Source organism: Cordyceps javanica, chromosome 4, assembly GCF_051103115.1.
Source record: "Cordyceps javanica chromosome 4, complete sequence".
NCBI lineage: Eukaryota > Fungi > Ascomycota > Sordariomycetes > Hypocreales > Cordycipitaceae > Cordyceps > Cordyceps javanica.
Genome location: NC_139298.1, coordinates 4,283,650 through 4,301,839, shown reverse-complemented (window position 1 = coordinate 4,301,839; position 18,190 = coordinate 4,283,650). Strand labels below are relative to the sequence as shown.

The window sequence follows — 18,190 nt, the reverse complement described above, 5'->3', positions numbered from 1 at the left end:
TTGGCCAAGGAATGACATGCTGAGCGGATATATGTTTAAATATTTTCAGTGGGTGCCACTGCAGGACATTGCGAGCCTTTGTAACCATCAGTCAGAACTTATCAAAGCGAGCCTACAATCATAATTGGTGCCACAACTGCAGGATGGGGCATCGTAAAACCCCATACCCGATAATCTACGATCAGTCAGGACTTATAAAGCGGCGCGACACTAATTAGCTCGCTAGCACCCCGCAATAACTAGGCACGACCTAGTAATCTCGCAGGCAATAGTAATCATTCTGCTTCGCTCGAGGACAGCTTGAATAAGATTCGCATGATTTATTTTGGCCCTGGAGTAACTTGATGTCGGAGTTATGGTTCCATGGACTACCCCCAGTCAGTGGACACTGGTGACTGGAACCCACGTCTCCTTCAACCATGGATTTGGGGGACGAAAGCATTGCGTCATGAGCATGTACGTATTTACTGACTTTATTAAACTACCTATATTTATATACAGTGATGTTTTTTCTCAAAGCTCCCTGCGTTTCTCGCCATTCCTCGGCGCAGCCTTTGTCTCCTGCCATGTCTGATCTATAGCCAATCCGAGAAAACGGCCATCAGTCTTTGGTGCCTTTCAAAGTCGGCCGCGGAATGGCCTGGGCTCTGCCGCGCACGCTCGGGTCAAACGCGGGGGCTTTGCTGGCTATGAGCCCGGCCGGGTCGACAGTCGAGCCATCGACACAAGTGCCATTTCCAAACGCAATCTTTGCCGCCTGCCGCCACGATTCGGCCACGTCCACAACCATGTCTCGCGTGTAGAATAACCGGCAGTTGGCTGCCTCGTACTTGAAATGCAGAGGAAAACCGTCAGCGTCGTCACCGCTGTACGCGTTGCGCGAGTTGACCGAGCCGCCGTTGGCAGGGTCCTCGAGAAATGGCAGGATGGGCGGGCCTTGAGTGCTCGGTATTCCGCTAATGTCCTGGAGGAGGGCTCGGTCATTCCTGTTCTGCTTGGCGCGCTGCACGAATTCGGTGACGATGGCTTTGTTTTCGCCATTGGACAAAACCTGAGAGCCCTTCACGCCGCCAATGGCCTGCATGGGCTTGTTCAGCGGTCGGCCACCGAGCGCGATGGTGCGTATGCCAAAGTTTCTCACCATCAGACCCGTGAAAATGCTACACGCCGACTCGCACGTTCCGTCTGTTAGAATGACAATGTTCTCTGGCTTCCATGGCGCACTCGGCTTTTGGTTGCTCCTTCGCCGATCTGGCTCGTATCCGCGCAGAAACAGGTCTGGCTTGATGAGATAACGTGCCGACGGGTCTCTGTGAAAGGCCGACGTCAATCTCTGGCCCTTTACAGGCGGAGACACGAAGAAGGCGTCGGCGGACTCAATGGTTCTGTTATCAGGCCCGAAAGGAAGCCCCTCGGGCCCCGAAAGTATGCTCGCCGACTCGTTGTAGCTCGCAACCTTGCCTTCGAGTTCGAGGCCGCCGTTCAAACGATAGCGGTCAAAAGCATCAAAAGGGGCCCCGGGAAAAAAGACAGTGTAGGCGAAATCGACGAGATCTAGCGAGCCGCCGTTGTTGCCGGACAAGTCGAGTACAAGCTTGTCTCGGCCCTCCTTCTTCGCAGTTTTGGCGGTGCGGTCCACGACGTCACCAAACTCGCGGATAAAGGAATTGAGATCGAAATCTGCGCTCAGCGGATCGTCAACGTTGAGAGCAACAAAGCTCAGAAAAGATATCACAGTCGTGTCGCGAAACTCGGTTTCGTTCAGCGTGTAGCTGGCTACATTGTTGTTCGAGTGCTTGACAAGCGGTAATGGGTATCCGGGAACGGTCGGCTCAGGTGGAGGTGGTCGTGCCCGGTCGGGCTTTTGCGTTTTTGGTGGCTTTTCAGGCGGAACCTCGAACCTCTGGCGAAAGTCTTGGCCGGATCTGATGCCACAGAGGTCGATGGTAGGAAGTGTGACGATGGAGTTCATCACCATGCGAGATGTGCCGTTCTTATGCACAATTGTGTAATTGTCGGGGATTTCGAAAACTGAGAGCGTTGCGCCAACGGGTGCCCCGGTAGCTTCTCTAGGTATCGAAGCAAAGAGAGTGTTGAGGCTTGCATCGGGGTCCTGATGACCTTGTGGAGTTCGCAATGCTTCATTCTCCAAAAATTCGTAAACATCTTGACCGTCTACTGTGTCAATGGGAGACGGCACCCATGACCCGTTGACCGGTGTAAAGATGTCCTGGGCTGCAAACACCTCTGGCAACTTCAATCCATCTGAAGAAACTGACACAAAGCTCAGACCCTGGCGAGATTGGCGAAAAGCACTGAGTATGCCAGGTGTGTATCCAAAGTGATTATCATTGGCGGCAATAAACTATTGTTCGCACCTAGTTAGCGCCATACAGTATCCGTGGTAGCAATTCCATGTGCTTACAAGACTCTGCAGGTCCATCATCACATCAAATTGTGTTTGATACCCGTTTCCTTTGAGTTTATCCTTCATCGCCTTCATCCCACCTATGACGTCGACACCAGGTAGCAGATATTCGTCTGGTGGATTTTTCAGAATTTCAAGCGTGCTCTGATAATCGACGTAGGGACGCAGGTAGCCGAGGAGGGCGATGTTGCGCTCGGTTGCGACTGGGATGGATTTTAGACAAGCAGTGCCAACAGACGGTCGTAAGTCTAGAATTATAGGCGCTCGTGAGGTCTTGTTTTTCGTTGCTGCTTCGAATGCTCGGCTGATCATGGCGCAGGGGTCCATATTGCTGGTAACCTGCACATCGGACTCTATTACATATGGCGACGCCTTGATGGCACCGTTCATCAAGTTTCTGTAGGGCGCCAATGACAGAGCCGACCCGGCTATTGGAATCAGCCTCAGCAACTTCATGACTGAAAAGTGTTGACGAGAAAGGATGGATTGCAGTGAAACGGTTTATTCTACCAGGATCTACAATGATCTGAGGATTGGCAACAAACAGCAGGTGATTAGTACTTATATAAAATGCATCATTCTACGTTTCTCTTGTATATGGCTACGATAAAAATTTTGACAGGTCTCCGCGATGAAACGCGGGAGGCAAAAGCCCGGTTTCAATGCAATAGGCGGGAATCACCGCGCGAGCGCGGATTAGCAAGGTTTCCCCGCTAAGCGATAAAAATCATGCCGAAAGGTTGACAGGAGAGTTGACAGAAGAGAATATTTCCGAGACACGCCAAAATAAAGTTTTTCATACAGTGGTGCATAAGCATAATCCGTTTCAGTTGTACCAACGGCTTGCGCCATTGGGGATTTTTTTTTCCTTGGCTAGTTGTGTCGCAACACGACTGAAGAGCGGGTTTAACGGCAATTGCTACAGTCTTGATGAGTCAATTAATTCTCAGCGCCATAACGAATAGATGAGAATTCGACACCGTTTCTATGCCGACATGTGGCTTTTGGAACTGGGCAAAGGGCTACTACACGAACTGGAGGGGAGAGTAGAGAAGAACGCCGCCGCTGCTTCGCCGGGTCATTATATTTTTGCAGAAGAAGGAAACAGTCCATTGTCAAAAGTATGGTGTTTCTGGCATACTCGGGAGATTCTAGGAAGCCGTTTGACTTTCCACTGGCCGGGCGCTCACTGCGCAGAAAGAAATGCTTGGCGGGCTTGAGAGTAGCCGCAAAGGACTGAGGTTGGCGCTCGGGACTAATTCGGCGGGTTATATAGGGCCGGCCATATATGAAACGAAATGTCAAGGAAGCAAGGTTAACCGAATAAACTAGTTCGCTGCGGATTACAGAGCCATCATCCCACCTTGCCGTCCTCGGGCGCAAGTCTCGTTCAACATCCGCCCTCGTCGGAACCTGTGGGGATATTGACGCAATGTATATCGGAACCAGTCGGCCGAATTGAATTGACCTGAATTAGATTGGAAAGAAAAAGACTTGTTCGCTGAAATGAAGACAAGATTCACTATATACCGAGCACTAGACACGCTCTCCATCGCCGGCGACGGCGCTGACATCCGCCAGGTGACCGTCGCTCTGCTTGACCATGACAGCTTTCTGAAGGGCCGCCCTAGGTGGGAATTTGGCGTTGAACACCTCCTCCATTTCCTCCAGGGTGCGGCCTCGGGTCTCGACACCGAGAAAATACCACAAGGCGGCGTAAATGAGGTTGAGGCCGACGAAGACGAAATAGTAGCGGTAGTCGATGGCTTCCAGGGCGACAGCGGTGACGTAGGTGTTGTAAAGGTTGGCGCAGTTGGATAGGATGACGTGCTGCAATGATTAGCCGGGGCGGCGCGTTTCCAGGGTCTCGACTGGGACCAACTCACGATACCCATGCCCTTGGCACGCATCGGGGTGGACAGAACCTCGGCGCAGTACGTGGCCGTGAGCGGCGTGTAGATGAAGGAGTAGGCGCAGCCAAAAAGAAAGATCTGCGCATGTTAGCATGTTTCCCTCAAGATATTCACAGTAGCAAACTCACAAAGGCAATACCGCCATTACTAATGGTTGAGCTGACATTGGTCTTGCCGCCTTCAAAGTGGCTGGAGAAGCCCGTGACACCGCCAAAGAGACCGGCGAGGATGATGCTGCCGACCCACAGCTTGGTGCGACGGCCGACGCTGTCATTCAGCGCCGAGCCCGCAACAGCGCCCGCGCCCGAGACGATGGTGTTGGCAAACGTCAGGAGGAGCTTCCGCTCCGGCGTCTTGACGCCGAGCAGCTTGTACATGGAGGGCAGGTAGTACGTCAGGACCGAGTTGCCGCTCAGCTGCGCAAAGACGGACATGAAGGCCATCATGGTGAAGCGCCAGCGGGCGTTGTGGGAGCTGACGAGGCCCCAGTAGTTCCACACGCTGGAGCTCTTTTGCAGCTCGATGCCGGCCTCGAACTCGCGGAGCTCGAGCTGGACCATGGGGTGGTTCATGTCGCCGCCGCCGTGGTACTTGGCCAGGATGGCGGCCGCCTTGTCCTTCTTCCCCCACATGGTCAGCCAGCGCGGCGACTCGGGCACGAAGAGCGCGCCGGCAAAGATGAAGAGCGGCGGGATGAGCTGCAGGCCGAGCGGCAGTCGGAAGGCCTTTTCGCCGGGGGCCTTGAGGGCGGCGTAGGCGACGCCGGTGGCAAGAATGGCACCAGTATAAAAGACTGTTTTTTTGTTGTGTCGTTTTGTTGTCAGTGCCCGTGGTCTCGCTACGACACAAGACACAAGTTGTGGGAAATTACTTACAGGTGTTGTAATAGCCGACAACTCGGGCGCGCCACTGGGGAGGAGCGAGCTCCAGGGCATATGTCGGCGCGGAGGATGTGCCGATGGAGACGCCGAAACCGAGGACGAAACGGCCGCCGAGCAGGTAGGCGTCGGACTGCGCGGCCGTCTGGACGACGGCGCCCACCATGATGAGCACCGATCCGGTCATCATGCCGACGCGGCGGCCGAATCGATCGCAAATGGGGCCGGTGAAGAGAGACCCAATCATGTTGCCAATGGTGTAAATCATGAAGATGCTGGTTTGGTCAGCTTTTGGGGGAACAATGACAGACTCGGCTTGCCAGTGTTGTGGCCGCTTACATGCCGGTGGCGGATCCGAGTTCACTGTGGTGAAAGTATTTTTGATACTGCGGCATGGCATTGATGGAGCTGAAGATGGACTGCCATCTGTTAGTCTTGTCCGCAATTGCCGTCACAGGCGCGATTTATTTCATTTTTTTTTAATTCTTTTTGACATACACCATCGAAGCCAGACGCCGTGGCGTTGAGGGCCGCGACAAGCAGGATAAAGTACAGCTGGATGCTCGTCTTGGACCACGGGTTCAGGGGGGCGGCGGTGACGGTCTCGTAAAAGTGAGCGTTGCCCTGAATCTCGCGAATGTCGGCGGCATTGTGCTTGTCAAAGGACGGGCGGTCGTCGTGCGTGGTGGAGGCGTGACGCAGCTCCGGCTGGGCGTCGTCTACAGCGCGCTCGCCCATGGCTGCAGCAAGACAAAGGTGAAGAAAAGAAAGAGGTCCGAGGTTTGGAGATGGGGTTGGGAGATTGGATAGCCTCGAGTGAGATTTACGGAGCAGGGAAAGAAGATGGAGGGGGCGGCATAGGCCTACATTTTAAAATTCGAGGTTTGATGGCCAGCTAGTCTGTGAACTGGTTCCCACGTTGAACTAAAGTTGTCAAGGGTATTTAGACAGAGAGGCAAGAGGCTGGTGGCTTGGCTTGGCTTGGCTGGCTGGCTTGACCACGTTCCCCCACACGGAACAGGGCTTGACCCCCACTCGGAGAAAACGGCACTAGTAGGGCTGGGGGAAGTGCGGGGAAGCACGGAACGGGTTCAATGGATAAAGAATCACGTATAAGTGGTGAATTCGCCTTTGAAATGTGCAGCCGACTGCTCGAGTGACAGGCATCCTCGGTCATACGCCTCGTTTCTCAGCTGTTTGTTCCTTGCTCTAGCTGTCCTGTTCTTCTCCAAACCACCCTCTGTGGGGGTCACTAACAAGGTTGAAGCATGGCCTGTCGACCCCGCATTGGCGTCGAAGCCACCCACAATCCGTCTTGTTTGACTGGTGCCTTCTTGGCCAGGGATGATGGGAGAGGTCAAGGGTTTGCGTGTACTGACTCTACTGAGTACATTGTGTGAAAGCTAGTGGCCACCTCCAGATGGCGGCTTGCAGTTGGAGTGTGTCCCTCAAGACCTCTCTGCTGATGTAACTAGCAATCCACATCATGTCCCTCTTCCGCCACACTCTCAGTTCACCATTTTGAGACTCATTTCAACTCTTGGTGGGATAGTGCTTGCTGTTTCGCACCATCACGGCACCCACGTTCCCCCAAAAGTGCCGGTTCCCCCACCCGCCGCCACCAATTACTCAGTAGTAGTACCATCGAAAGGGCGTCTTCGATAGTCAAATCAACGGTTTCGCGGTTGCTGCACCCGCTGTTCAAGTCTCCATGGACAGCGCGGATAGCACAATAGTGAGGGGGACGAATTTGAGTTCCATACTCCTGAGGTAGCTCACACTCTCCCATTCAAAGCCATCCCGTGTCTCGTGCCCATCCCAACACACGCCCAAATACCCCGGATTATCGGAGTAACGCACCCCGCATAGTGCTGTAACGTTCTCCCCTCCCCCACCCAGGACCGCGGGGGGTAAATCCTAGAGCTCTCTGGCCGAGTCGCAGCAGCTCATGACTTGCTCGGAGTTGCGCAGAGATGCCTTTAGATGCAACCGTCACCATCAAGCGCCACATGTTGCATTCAACCAGATTGCTGCATCGACGAGCTGTCCCGGAGCTTGCTCGCATTCCTCGTACCACCCGCCTTCCAAGATTCTATCGGCGTAGTACTCGTTGTTATCTAGGTGAGATTACGCAGTGGAAATATGCAAACACGACAGCTGAGCCGTGAAATTCCTTATATCCATATTTTCTTTTACGGGTATCATTGTCAGCACAGCACCTGACACGGCTTATAATAACAATCCTCCCACCTCGTCTTCCTCGACGCCCAGAAATCCGGAAACAACTGCAACATTGTCGTCGCGCCGCACTCGACACTTTCCATGCCCTGCATCGCCTCGAGGTGACTCAAGATCCTCGCCTTGCCCTCCTCGGGCCCGTCCGAGTACGCGGCCCCCAGCACCGCAAACGCCCAGCTGAGCACGCTCGATTTGATATGCGCCTTGGTCTGCTCAATCAGCTCAAACAGGATCCTCCGGTAGTACACGCGCGGGTTCGCCGGCGGGTCACCCCCGTCGTCGGCTCGGCTCACAAAGTGCTGCGCAAGATCGGGAGGCAGCGACAGCACGGCGTACAGGATCGCCGCCGCCTTAAACATGCTCGCCAACATTGCGCGCAGCGGGTCCTTTGGGACGGGGTACGTCTCCGTCCACTCCTCGGGCACGAACGCGTGCACATCGTCGGCAATCTCTCTGGCGATGGAGCTCAACGGGTCGGGCGCGGCCAGACTCGCCGTCGCGACAAGACCGCGCAGGCGTGTGATGCGTATGATTCCCAGAGCCAGCTGGCTAGGGCACGGAAACTCAAAGTAGAATGTGAACTGGTACACTGTGCGTATCTCCTCCTCGCTCCACACGTCCAAGCCGGCAATCTGGTCTGTGGCTGGGCTGCACGTGTTGCCAACGAGTGCATACCTGCGCCAGTCAGCTCCAATCCGCTCGTGGCGACCGCATTCGCAACTCACATGAGGCAATAATGAAGCGCAAAAATGACTCGCGGCCATTTCTCCAGCATGTTAGTGACACCCCCGTATAAGCTGACAATGGCGAAAAACCCCTGTAGATGGGCTCGCCATGGAGAACCCACAACGGCCAGCTGAGACGTTGTTAGCCTGTCAAACACTTACAAATTCCCCAACATGCTCACCTCAACGCTCAACAAGTCAATGATTCTGGCGATTATATATCCCGGCCGACTCCGTGCGTTGATGTGTTTGTTCAAGTGAGCCACCGTCACCGCCATATTCTCATAAAACGTATCCCACAGGTGCTCTATGCCGAGGCCCTGACCGCGCTTCACAGGCACGTTGCGGCTGAGCGAGGCCAGCTTGATGCGCTGGCAGGCCATCATCATGATGAACCCGGGCTGGTAGGGAAAGATGGAGATGTGCGACCCCGGGACAAACTGCGCGTCGTAGGCGGTTTCCACGACCTGAAACTTGGAGTACATGGGTATCGACACGTCGAGGACTGCGGGCGCGCATCATTGAGTTAGCAACTGGCAGTAGCCTATCTCGGCCAGCTGTCGCTGGAAAGGGATCAACCGACAGAATCGCATTGCCTGCGCGGCATCCCACCCTGGGGGCTCGGTTTGGTAGAATGGCGCCCTGCTCAGGGCCTGCGCCGTCCCCGCCGGAGGGGTGTCGGCCTCTCCAGGCGGCGACGGCGACGGCGTCACCAGCGCATACCGACAGGGCCGGTTTCCGATGGCGCATCTCTTGCAGACAGGATGGGTCTCGTCACATTTGATGCGGCGCGCCCTGAGACCCCCCGCCCCCCTCCTCCGTCAAGCGGGACGAGTCAGCGACTGCGCGGGATAAGGCTGCAACTCTGACGTACCGGCAAATCTCGCAGCCCGTCCGAACCCTGGGGGCCCATATCTTCTTGCGCTCCGCATCCGTGGGCGGCGGCATCGGGCTGGTAAGTAGTCTCTCGCAGCAAAGGGACAGCCGGTCATCAATCTTGGCCTCGCGTCTGACATTGCCGGCCGCAATGGAGATTGGAAGAAATGAAATCGAGAAGAAAAATCGTGGCGATGACTGGTGGTGGAGCCTACAGGACTTGAACTAGCTCGGCGGCTGCGTAAATTGGCGTCACATACGCCCACCAAACAGGCCTGCAGGGGATTCCAAATTAAGACGACGTAATCCGTAGTGTGGTAACTATTGAAACTAGGATCAACGCACTGAGCATCGGACGAAACACTCGGGCTGACACTCGGCGTCCCGTCGAAAGGTTACTGAGTACCAGAGCAGATCGAAGACAAGTGCATTTATGCGCACATTTGTGGATTCAAAACGAAACTGAAGAAGAAACACATGCCGGGTAGATGAATTGCACCGTCCGAACTTATCGCCCCCTCATTTCGCGTTGAGATAACTCGGCGGTGGGCATCAGAAAATTGCGGCAGTGAATCAATTTCTAGACTCGCTCTTCTAAGCCACCTCTGCCTACTTTCAGCTACCTCTGATACCGAGTGTGCCGCGCGTGGCTAGAATAGCGCAGTATTCGTCCGCTCACTGCTGGTGCGCGACGTCACTCGACTAGATACAGGACTTACTGGCGTCGGGAATACGGATGACGGGAATACGAACTTTAAATAGTAATACCACGAGGCACTCTGGAGGCAGTAGATGGAATGAACCGTATAAAGTAATAGACTAATTACATATTTCTTTCACTATGACCACACTGTGCTTGACCGAATGTCCCCCCACCACGCGTGCGCAATGTCGCGCCAGTACAGCCTCCTCGGCAACCACTGCTTCGCATCTCCGACTTTGGGCAAGACGCTCTGCGAATTCTTGACGTACGTCGACTGCAGGTAGAAGAAGGGCTGCGACTTCATGGTCCGAAGCTCATCCTCTGTCTGGCGCGGGCAGATGGACTCGTTACAAGACTTGGCCAGCTCCGCGATGATGCGGCTTGCGAGCTGCGCAGCGGCGTCTGCGCCGAGCGTCCAGCTTGCGTCGACGTACCCAAACGAAAAGAACAGATTGGGCACACCCTCCAGCATGGAGCCCCTCCAGACATATCGATCGGGAACGGGAACGCGCTCGCCATCGACCGACAGCACAGCCTTGCCGAGAAGCGCCAGCCTGAGGCCGGTGGCCGTCACGATGATGTCCGGGTTCAGCTCCTCGCCAGACTTGAGCTTGATGCTCCTGGCCGTGACGCTGGCGATCTCGCCCGTCTTGACGCTGCCCTTGCCGCTGTGGAGGGCGCCGAAAAAGTCCGCGTCGGGGCACAGGCACATGCGCTGGTCCCAGGGAGCGTAGCGCGGCGAGAAGTCCGGGTCAATGGCCGTGCCCTTGGGCAGCTCGCCCTTTGTCCGCCGCAGGATGGCGCGACGCGCGAGGTTGGGCAGGTTGCGGCAGAAAAAGATGAGCAGAAACGCCGACAGAGTCCACTTGAAGCGGATCAGCGGGTAGGCGAGCCTGGCCGGGAGGCAGGCTTTGCTGATCTTTTCGAAGAGGCCCTCGCCGGGGACGGAAACAATGTACGTGGGCGAACGCTGCAGCATGGTGACGTGGGCGACCTTGTCGGCGACGGAGGGCACGAGCGTGACGGCTGTGGCTCCGGAACCGATGATGACCATGTTCTTATCCGTATAATCGAGCCCCTCTGGCCAGAACTGGGGGTGGATGACATCGCCCTGGAAGTTGCCGATGCCTGGGATCTCAGCCTTCAGCGGCTCGTCGTAGTCGTAGTAGCCCGTGCCAGCCAGCGCGAAGCGGCCTTTGATGGTTACGCTACCCTTGCTCGTTTCGCACGTAAAGGTCCACGACTTGGCTGTCGTGTCGAAATCAAGGCTCTTGACTTTGTGGTCAAACTTGATATGCTTATCGATGCCTTGCTCTGCAACTGCCTCGTGCAGATAGTCAAGGATCAGGTCGGCCTGTGCGATGGACTTTGATGATTTCCAATGTTTCCAGGGAAAGCTGAAAGTGTATAGATCCGAGTCCGAGCGAAGGCCTTGATACATGATTTGATGAGTAACTGCGACAGAACATGCATGATGGCGGAGAAGACATACCAGGATACTTGAACATGCTCCATGTCCCTCCAATGTCGCCCCGAGCTTCCAAGATGCAGTACGTAAGATGAGGATTGCGCTCTTTGAGCCTGTAGGCAAAGTTGATGCCGGAGATGCCGGCACCAATGATGACAACGTCGTATTCTTGCACTGCCATTGCCGCAATTAGGCAGTAATACGTGTGAGAGAAAAGGGATACAGGCACTAGCTTGATCGGCAGCGCTTTGGTGGCAGTCTGGAAATGGGTTCAATGAGTGATCGTGCAGAAAAAGACGAAATCAAAATAAAGTCAGATGAGGATAATATAAAGTAACGCGGAAGAGGAAGAAATCAGTTTCCAGTCTATTGGCGCGATCGTGGCCCGAATGTCATAGCCGAGCGCGACATAACATGCCGCGGTCTAATTAGTTAGTTCCTCGGGTGTTGTTGGCCGGACCATAAACCCGGTGCCAGCTCCGGACAGGACCCATCCTGGCAATTTCATGGCCCGCCTCCGTTATAGTGATGCCGTGCGGGGTAATCAGCTAACTAATAATGATAGGACACAGACTGATTATCCGATTCGGAGAGACAGGTGTCGTGATTTAATGCTCGAGCGCGACGGAATCATCCGTTACTCTTAGTCACCCCGATCTATCAGACATGGTACGGGATCTCGTTTGGCCGCTGCCAACACTAGCTACCGGCTCTAAAAACAAGGTTCCCATCCCCTCCTTGCCGGGCTGCCGCCCCAATTCTATTCAACTCGATTTGTAGCTGTCTACTTGCATCTCTGCTCGGTGCAATAGCAAATCCCTATTCCGAATCAGTGAAACGGCTGCTGCTCCAGGACCAAATATCAAGGCCGTAAATACTGTACTGATGGCGCCGACTCGGAGATGATCGAGATTGTGCTTCGGCGCAGCCATTCGGTTTTTGGTCCAAGCCCATATCAACGCCGCCATTGTTGAAATTACTTCGTTGGCAGTCATAAACACGGATACGCCGCGCGTGACGGTGTCGACTTTGGCAAAGAATCCCTGCCAGATAGATGATACTGGCCAGAGCTTGCCGAGCGATAAATGAGTGGCGACATGTGCTGGCAACAGGCGGGGAACCAGGCAGTTGAGCAGCAGAATGCCTAGAGTAAATAAATGGGGTCCAGCTGCAATCCAAAATGCCACAGAGTAAACCTTGTTGACCATTTTTGCATGTCTCGCAACAGTTGCGCGGTGTGGATTATGCTTCTGCCGATGGTAGCCTCGACTCGCGCCACGTAGAAGCATGTAGCCGATGGCTAAGAGGACGGGGTGAAAGAGGCGAATCACAATCCACGTCTGCTGAGAGAAGATGAATCTGCTTTCTTTTGGGCTGAACATCACCATGAGCAGAGACGGAATGCCAGTCGTTGCCAGGAATGATAGCGACAGCAAACCGAGATCCTCTGTTGACTGTGCCGCCGGCAGTGCGAGAACCTCGTGCGATGGTGAAAACTGCAGATTCACAGCACACCACGCCGGCAAGCCAACAGCAACCCCGACAAACTCCATGACCAAGCCCCAGGCTACGAATGAAAATCTGTCCCGCAGAGGAGTCGGTTTTCGCGCAGGAAACCGGCCAAAGGATTCCAAAAGGACCAGAGTCCATACCGACATCCACAGGCCAAAAAAGTGATTTCCTTGCAGAAAAAGGCCGACGTTGCGGTAGTCGAGAATGGTGGAGAAGACGCTCACCATGATGGAAAAGTCCAAGTCAACCAACGACAGTCGAGTCCAAGACGTCTTTAGCATGGTGTCCGTGTCTGGCAGAGTTGGGTTCGGTGAAAAGAGGTTGTCCATGAGCATGTGAGCCGTGCCATTCTGGAGACCCTGAAGGTGCATGGCCAAGACACCGACAAGAGATAGAATCGAGAGCGATAGTACAGCCCAGTTAGCCATCCTGAGAGGCTGTGGTTTGTTATTTTGCTTAAGTCGGGCGTCAAGTGTCTTGTCTATGGAGCCCCTGTTGGCGGCCGATGTTCGACTCTGAACGATTTATATAGCAACAGAATTACGAGTCATCCCTCAAAATAAGTCCTAGCCGGCTCATTTCTCTTTTTCACAAGTGAGCAGGACTGTGTTGCCAACAACATGCACTATAATCCGAGGCTCGGATCGATAACGTGATCGCAAAACGGAAGAGAATTTTTTTTAAGAAAAAGAAGAAGAAATACAGTGCGCCGCGCAGGAGGTGGTTTTCAAAATCGAAGCGTTTTGCTTGATTGGTTCTGGTGTACTCGTATAAGAAAACTTGTCAGTGCACAAGAGTCAAACAAGTGTATCGTGTCGCCTTCCGACCAATACAGCAGCCCGAGTCGGGCCAGCCTTGATCTTCCTCGGCACTGCGCTTGCCTGGACCGTTGGACGGCCTGCCCTGAATTTTGAATTTCTCGCGTCGGCATCTGCAGAGCTCTGAAGGATTCTTGTATAAGCTTGAGCGCCAGCTACACGGGTGCCTGTTTCCTCGATACACCCGTTAACCCGCCCAAACACCCCAGAATTAGCTCTCCTCTGCTCGGATCGCGCCTCTGCTCGGATCGCGCCACTTGCTCGCCGAGGAGCCCACATGGCCATTCTTCCCTGCGCTTTGGACAATGCCCACTGTAAGCATACAGAGGCTACTAAGCCTTGTTTGTATCTCTCCACTGTACGACCGCACAGGGGCCATGTTGGAATGTAAAAGCTCTACTGATTTATATATAAAGCCCTAGGAGCGAGATGAGCCTTTAAACAACGGGAATAATTAAATCTGCGAACCACGTTCTGCCCCAAGTGCGTATATATGTGTAGGTTGCGGGGGAATGTTTCTCCGGTTCAACCATACAAATCTCCTCCCGGCTGCAAAGTCTGGACTGCGCTGGTTGCCCAATGTCAAGAAAAAAAAATTGCACGCTTGATAATGGCACAGTCTTCTTGGGCCCAAGAGGTAGTCGATCGCTTCTTTAGCGGCCGCAAATCGCCGTCGCGGATGCAATGTGACGAGATTGCGCGGCGCGTTTCTGGTGCTTCGACGGTTTGCCCCGTGGACAGCCCCGGGTCAATGAGCTACACCGTTGTCTGCAGTGGGTGCCCTGGGCCGCAACAGAATCTCATTGTGTCCTTGAGAGAACCAGAGGCCGTCTTGGACGAGGAGATGGTCAAGTTGGCCAAGGAGATCCACGGAACCCTTGTACCAGAGTCGACCTGTCATGGCAACGTCGAGGGAGCCGACCCGCCACTATTAATCTACTCCATGCCCTATCTGCGAGGCTCGTCCTGCATCAACGTCCTGGCTTTTCAGGTGGAAATGGATCCCGACGAGCAGACCAAGCATCAAGTCTTTGTCAAGCACCTGGCTCGGTAAACCCCGTATAACCCGAAATCGATTGTGGCCATTTTGCTTACATCTTCAAGGTACTTTGCGCGATGCTGGTCTAGCCCTCGCTTGGTTAGCCATCAATCCCAAGCAGACAAGCAGGAAGGTATCCGCAAAAGGCTGGCCCGGCTGGCAGAAGAATCCCCATCCATCCTGCCGGGTTCGATCTTATCCGAGCTACTGCAGACACTCCCCTCGCTCTTCAGCCCAGATTACCCACAAGCCCTCACGCATAGCGACTTCTCAGTAACAAACATTCTAGTTGATGAGGACACGTTCGAAATCACAGGAGTCGTCGATTGGTCTATAGCGGCGATTATGCCCTTTGGGATGGATTTAGATATTCTCTTCTTAACGACAGGGTTCATGACCAAAGATGGCTGGCATGACTATGCATGTAAGCGACTACTGCGAGAAACCTTTTGGGACGAGTTTTGGGCCATCTCTGGGATCAAAGGGGAGGAACACCGGGGTAGATTACGGGTTCTGAGTGAGGCTGCAGGCCAGATTGGCGCAATTCTACGATTAGCTTTCCGGCGTAATGCCGATGGGTCACCATCAGACGAGGTCTCAATATCAGAAAGTAGGATAAAACAGCTGAGGGCATGGTTCAGTGCATATATATAGTGATGCCCCCAGACAGAAGATGGCTCTTGAATGAATCAAGCATTCTACTTTTCTGCTCTCTCTTCTATCCTGCTTTCCTGCATCCAACAGTTTCTGTGACGAGGGGCCCGATTTTCGGGAGTCGGGTATTCACGTTCAAGGCCAACGACACAATGTAGCCAGCCCGCCGGCATGTATTGAATAATTAGGCAGCAGCCCGTCAATCTGTTGGATGCAGGATGCCGGAAGTGGTTACATCGTCATCCTTTGTATTTATCAGTAGTCACAACGAACTGAGCAACCCATGTTTGCGCGCTAGGAATGTTGGTAGTGACTGCCTCAGGAGGTACCAGAATTAGACGCAGGCATCCGAGGTGGCAAGCAGGCTGAGGCTGAGCACACCAAGTAAACAGTAGATGCTGTGGGTATAAAAGGAGTGCCATTTCCTTGCTTTTGGTGGTGAAACTCACAAGGTACTCTTCGTCAACATCAATTCTCACCATCAGTGTGCTTGTCCGTTCTCGATCAAGATACCTACCTCTTCCTCTTGTTATTTCTTCAAAATGGCCACTGCCCAAACTCTCACAGTCGTGGACATTCCCGGTCTTCATCGCTCGCCCGGCGCTGATGACCTTGCAGACTCCCGTGCACTGCTCCCGAGATCCCCTCCAATCCTTGTGCTGCCACTAATAACGCCACGTGCAGCTCCAATGGCCTACCGCAGCCTGAGGCTCAGCCAGAGATATCTGATACCACGCTCAAGAACTTGGGCGAACTTTTTGCTCGCCATGGTGCCCATGATTCGTTCGGTATCCATCTCTTGCATGCTCATTTTCAGGTCCCTGAAGGGAATGTCCTGTATGGTGTCAGAGTCCAGTTTTCGGGTATTTCCGAATCCTTTTGGACGAAGCCCGTTCCCGTAAGAGAGCTGGCCGCAAAGCCTGTTCGTGGCCACGTCTTTCAAGTACAGCGCAACGGAACCTTTGTACCCTTCGAGTTCCAGGAAGGTCAAGTTCCTACAAAGGCTGCAAAAGTCCCCAGGGCGTTTTTCCACGACTTCTCCGAGTTCCTACACCTCAACAACCTTGCAAGCTTGATTGCACTGCAGCTTTTGGACGGCCCAAGGGACCGAACCGAGACTGAGCTCCTAGTTGGGCCACAGAGCACTTTGATGGTGGATACTAAGGATATCATCGGGTTTGAGCCCGCACAAATCACCACGGGCTGGTCCTTCCAGCTGGGAGCCGATGGAATTATTTCTTGCACAGGCAATAACGTGTATGTTGAAAAGAAACACACCCACGGTGTCTTCCAGGACTCAAAGCCTCTTTCAACCCTAGAAGAATTGAAAGCAGCTCTTCTTCAGGAAGGTATCATTGCCTAACGTTTTGGACGCTTGCCCATTCAATGGCTCGGACAGCCTAGAATTGATTAAGATGGCGATGCGATAGTAACGATAGGAGGATGGTTTGCTCATTGTATGGCAGTAACATCTGCCAGATCACAGCTCCATCTAACCAGTGCCATCAATGTGATCAATGCCAGTGTTGAGGTGACTTTGGAGCGCATCCTTCAACCAGATATCGACTTTGTCCACAATGCAAGGCAAGGTGCGATGCGCTAGAGCACGAAGCCATCGAATAGACACAGTGTTTCTTTGCCTCGAAACTCTGCCCTTCCTATCCAGCCACGTATGCAAACCCACTAGCCACAAACTTTGAAATGTACAGCACAGCTACTTAATCCTCAAATATTGGGTCATCTAGCCACGCGCGAATCTTGGCGAGAGCTAAAGTGTCGTGTCGAGTTTCTGACGTCGTATAATCCTTCATCTCGCAATCTATCCAACCCTTCGTACCACGGCTAGTCGACAACTTGTCCCCAATCCTACGAGCCGACCCAAAGTCAATCAAAATAGGCCTCATGTCCTCTGCTACAAGGACATTTGTGGGGTTGAGGTCATTATGTGCCCACCCAAGCGAGTGCAAATGATGAATAGCCGACTCGAGTGATTCTATAAAGAGCTTTTTATCTTGGATGGCACGGCCACCCTTTAGGTAGCTGCTCAGATTATCAGGATGTCGGTCGAGTACAAGTCCAGTGATGTAGCCTCGTCGCACGTGGCAGCCGTGGTATCCAACGATGTTTGGGTGCGGTCGCCTCCGTAATACCTCCATTGCCTCTGCCTCTTCCATCAATGCCTGAGGGAGGAGGTGCACGACCTTGTGCTTTAAGAATATATCGTACAACGCTATACTGACCCGCTTGATGAAAACGTCGGATGGGAGCTCCTCGGGCGCTTTGGTGAGAGTGAGACGTTGAGGCCACCGTGGAAAGATTTTCTCGTCAGGAATTCGAGAAAGGGAGTTGGTAGCATGCTGGAGTAAGATGTCCGCCTTGGGCTTGTTCAACTGGCCGTAGTATATCGCGTCGTCTTCCACTGTTGCGAACATGGTATATTGGAATTCTCCGGTGCCCTCATCGACTTCTTCAGATACCCAAAGCAATTCCTCCCAACTGGTAACCCGTGGCGCCATGACGAAAGATGTTCAGGTAGGTGGCCGAACGTGCGAGAGATCTTGGTAACTTGAGCCGGATACTTTCCAGTAGTTGGTTGTCAACGAGGGCCACCAATGTGTGACCTGGCAGGTGATGTTCTGTCAATGAAGAACTATCAAATGGCAATCTCGCGCTGCGGTCGATGTTGTTGTGGGTGGAGACAGGCTGGACCAGGGGCATCAGAGGTCAGAGTTGACCCAGTACCCAGCGGGACTGTCCTGCCGCTTTTTGGCAATCCATCACAAAAAAGTGTTTTCCACATCGCAACTCGCAATGATTGTAAGAGATGGTTGGGCATTGATGGCCCAAGCTGCATGTTTCCATTGCCCGAATACAATACTCTACACAAATCTCCAACTTTTATGACTTGGCCGCTCCTCACTGTTCTTTTGATATGCAG

At 53.6% G+C, this 18,190-nt stretch overlaps 7 protein-coding genes across 7 annotated transcripts; 1 reads left to right on the top strand and 6 right to left on the bottom strand.

Annotated features, from left to right (window-relative positions):
* Nucleotides 1-601: 601 nt before the first annotated feature.
* V2A60_007219 (uncharacterized protein) lies at nt 602-2,884 on the bottom strand (the record flags this gene model as incomplete). Its single annotated transcript, XM_083258504.1, has 2 exons — nt 602-2,365; nt 2,426-2,884. 2 exons carry the CDS (start codon nt 2,882-2,884, stop codon nt 602-604), a joined length of 2,223 nt encoding a protein of 740 aa, XP_083114630.1.
* A 1,080-nt stretch (nt 2,885-3,964) lies between these two features.
* On the bottom strand, nt 3,965-5,957 carry V2A60_007218 (uncharacterized protein; the record flags this gene model as incomplete). The annotated part of the gene is made up of 6 exons (XM_083258503.1): nt 3,965-4,258; nt 4,315-4,419; nt 4,470-5,134; nt 5,217-5,494; nt 5,559-5,638; nt 5,718-5,957. 6 exons carry the CDS (start codon nt 5,955-5,957, stop codon nt 3,965-3,967), a joined length of 1,662 nt encoding a protein of 553 aa, XP_083114629.1.
* A 1,469-nt stretch (nt 5,958-7,426) lies between these two features.
* On the bottom strand, nt 7,427-9,130 carry V2A60_007217 (Zn(II)2Cys6 transcription factor; the record flags this gene model as incomplete). Its single annotated transcript, XM_083258502.1, has 5 exons — nt 7,427-8,132; nt 8,183-8,313; nt 8,365-8,687; nt 8,766-8,998; nt 9,057-9,130. The coding sequence occupies 5 exons, from the start codon at nt 9,128-9,130 to the stop codon at nt 7,427-7,429; spliced, it is 1,467 nt and encodes a 488-aa protein (XP_083114628.1).
* Nucleotides 9,131-9,897: 767 nt separating this feature from the next.
* On the bottom strand, nt 9,898-11,410 carry V2A60_007216 (flavin-containing monooxygenase; the record flags this gene model as incomplete). The annotated part of the gene is made up of 2 exons (XM_083258501.1): nt 9,898-11,192; nt 11,254-11,410. The coding sequence occupies 2 exons, from the start codon at nt 11,408-11,410 to the stop codon at nt 9,898-9,900; spliced, it is 1,452 nt and encodes a 483-aa protein (XP_083114627.1).
* A 583-nt stretch (nt 11,411-11,993) lies between these two features.
* V2A60_007215 (uncharacterized protein) lies at nt 11,994-13,169 on the bottom strand (the record flags this gene model as incomplete). The annotated part of the gene is made up of 1 exon (XM_083258500.1): nt 11,994-13,169. The coding sequence occupies one exon, from the start codon at nt 13,167-13,169 to the stop codon at nt 11,994-11,996; it is 1,176 nt and encodes a 391-aa protein (XP_083114626.1).
* Nucleotides 13,170-14,169: 1,000 nt separating this feature from the next.
* V2A60_007214 (uncharacterized protein) lies at nt 14,170-16,615 on the top strand (the record flags this gene model as incomplete). The annotated part of the gene is made up of 2 exons (XM_083258499.1): nt 14,170-14,609; nt 15,871-16,615. The coding sequence occupies 2 exons, from the start codon at nt 14,170-14,172 to the stop codon at nt 16,613-16,615; spliced, it is 1,185 nt and encodes a 394-aa protein (XP_083114625.1).
* Nucleotides 16,616-16,970: 355 nt separating this feature from the next.
* Nucleotides 16,971-17,768, bottom strand: V2A60_007213 (uncharacterized protein; the record flags this gene model as incomplete). Its single annotated transcript, XM_083258498.1, has 1 exon — nt 16,971-17,768. One exon carries the CDS (start codon nt 17,766-17,768, stop codon nt 16,971-16,973), a length of 798 nt encoding a protein of 265 aa, XP_083114624.1.
* Between the last annotated feature and the right edge of the window lie 422 nt (nt 17,769-18,190).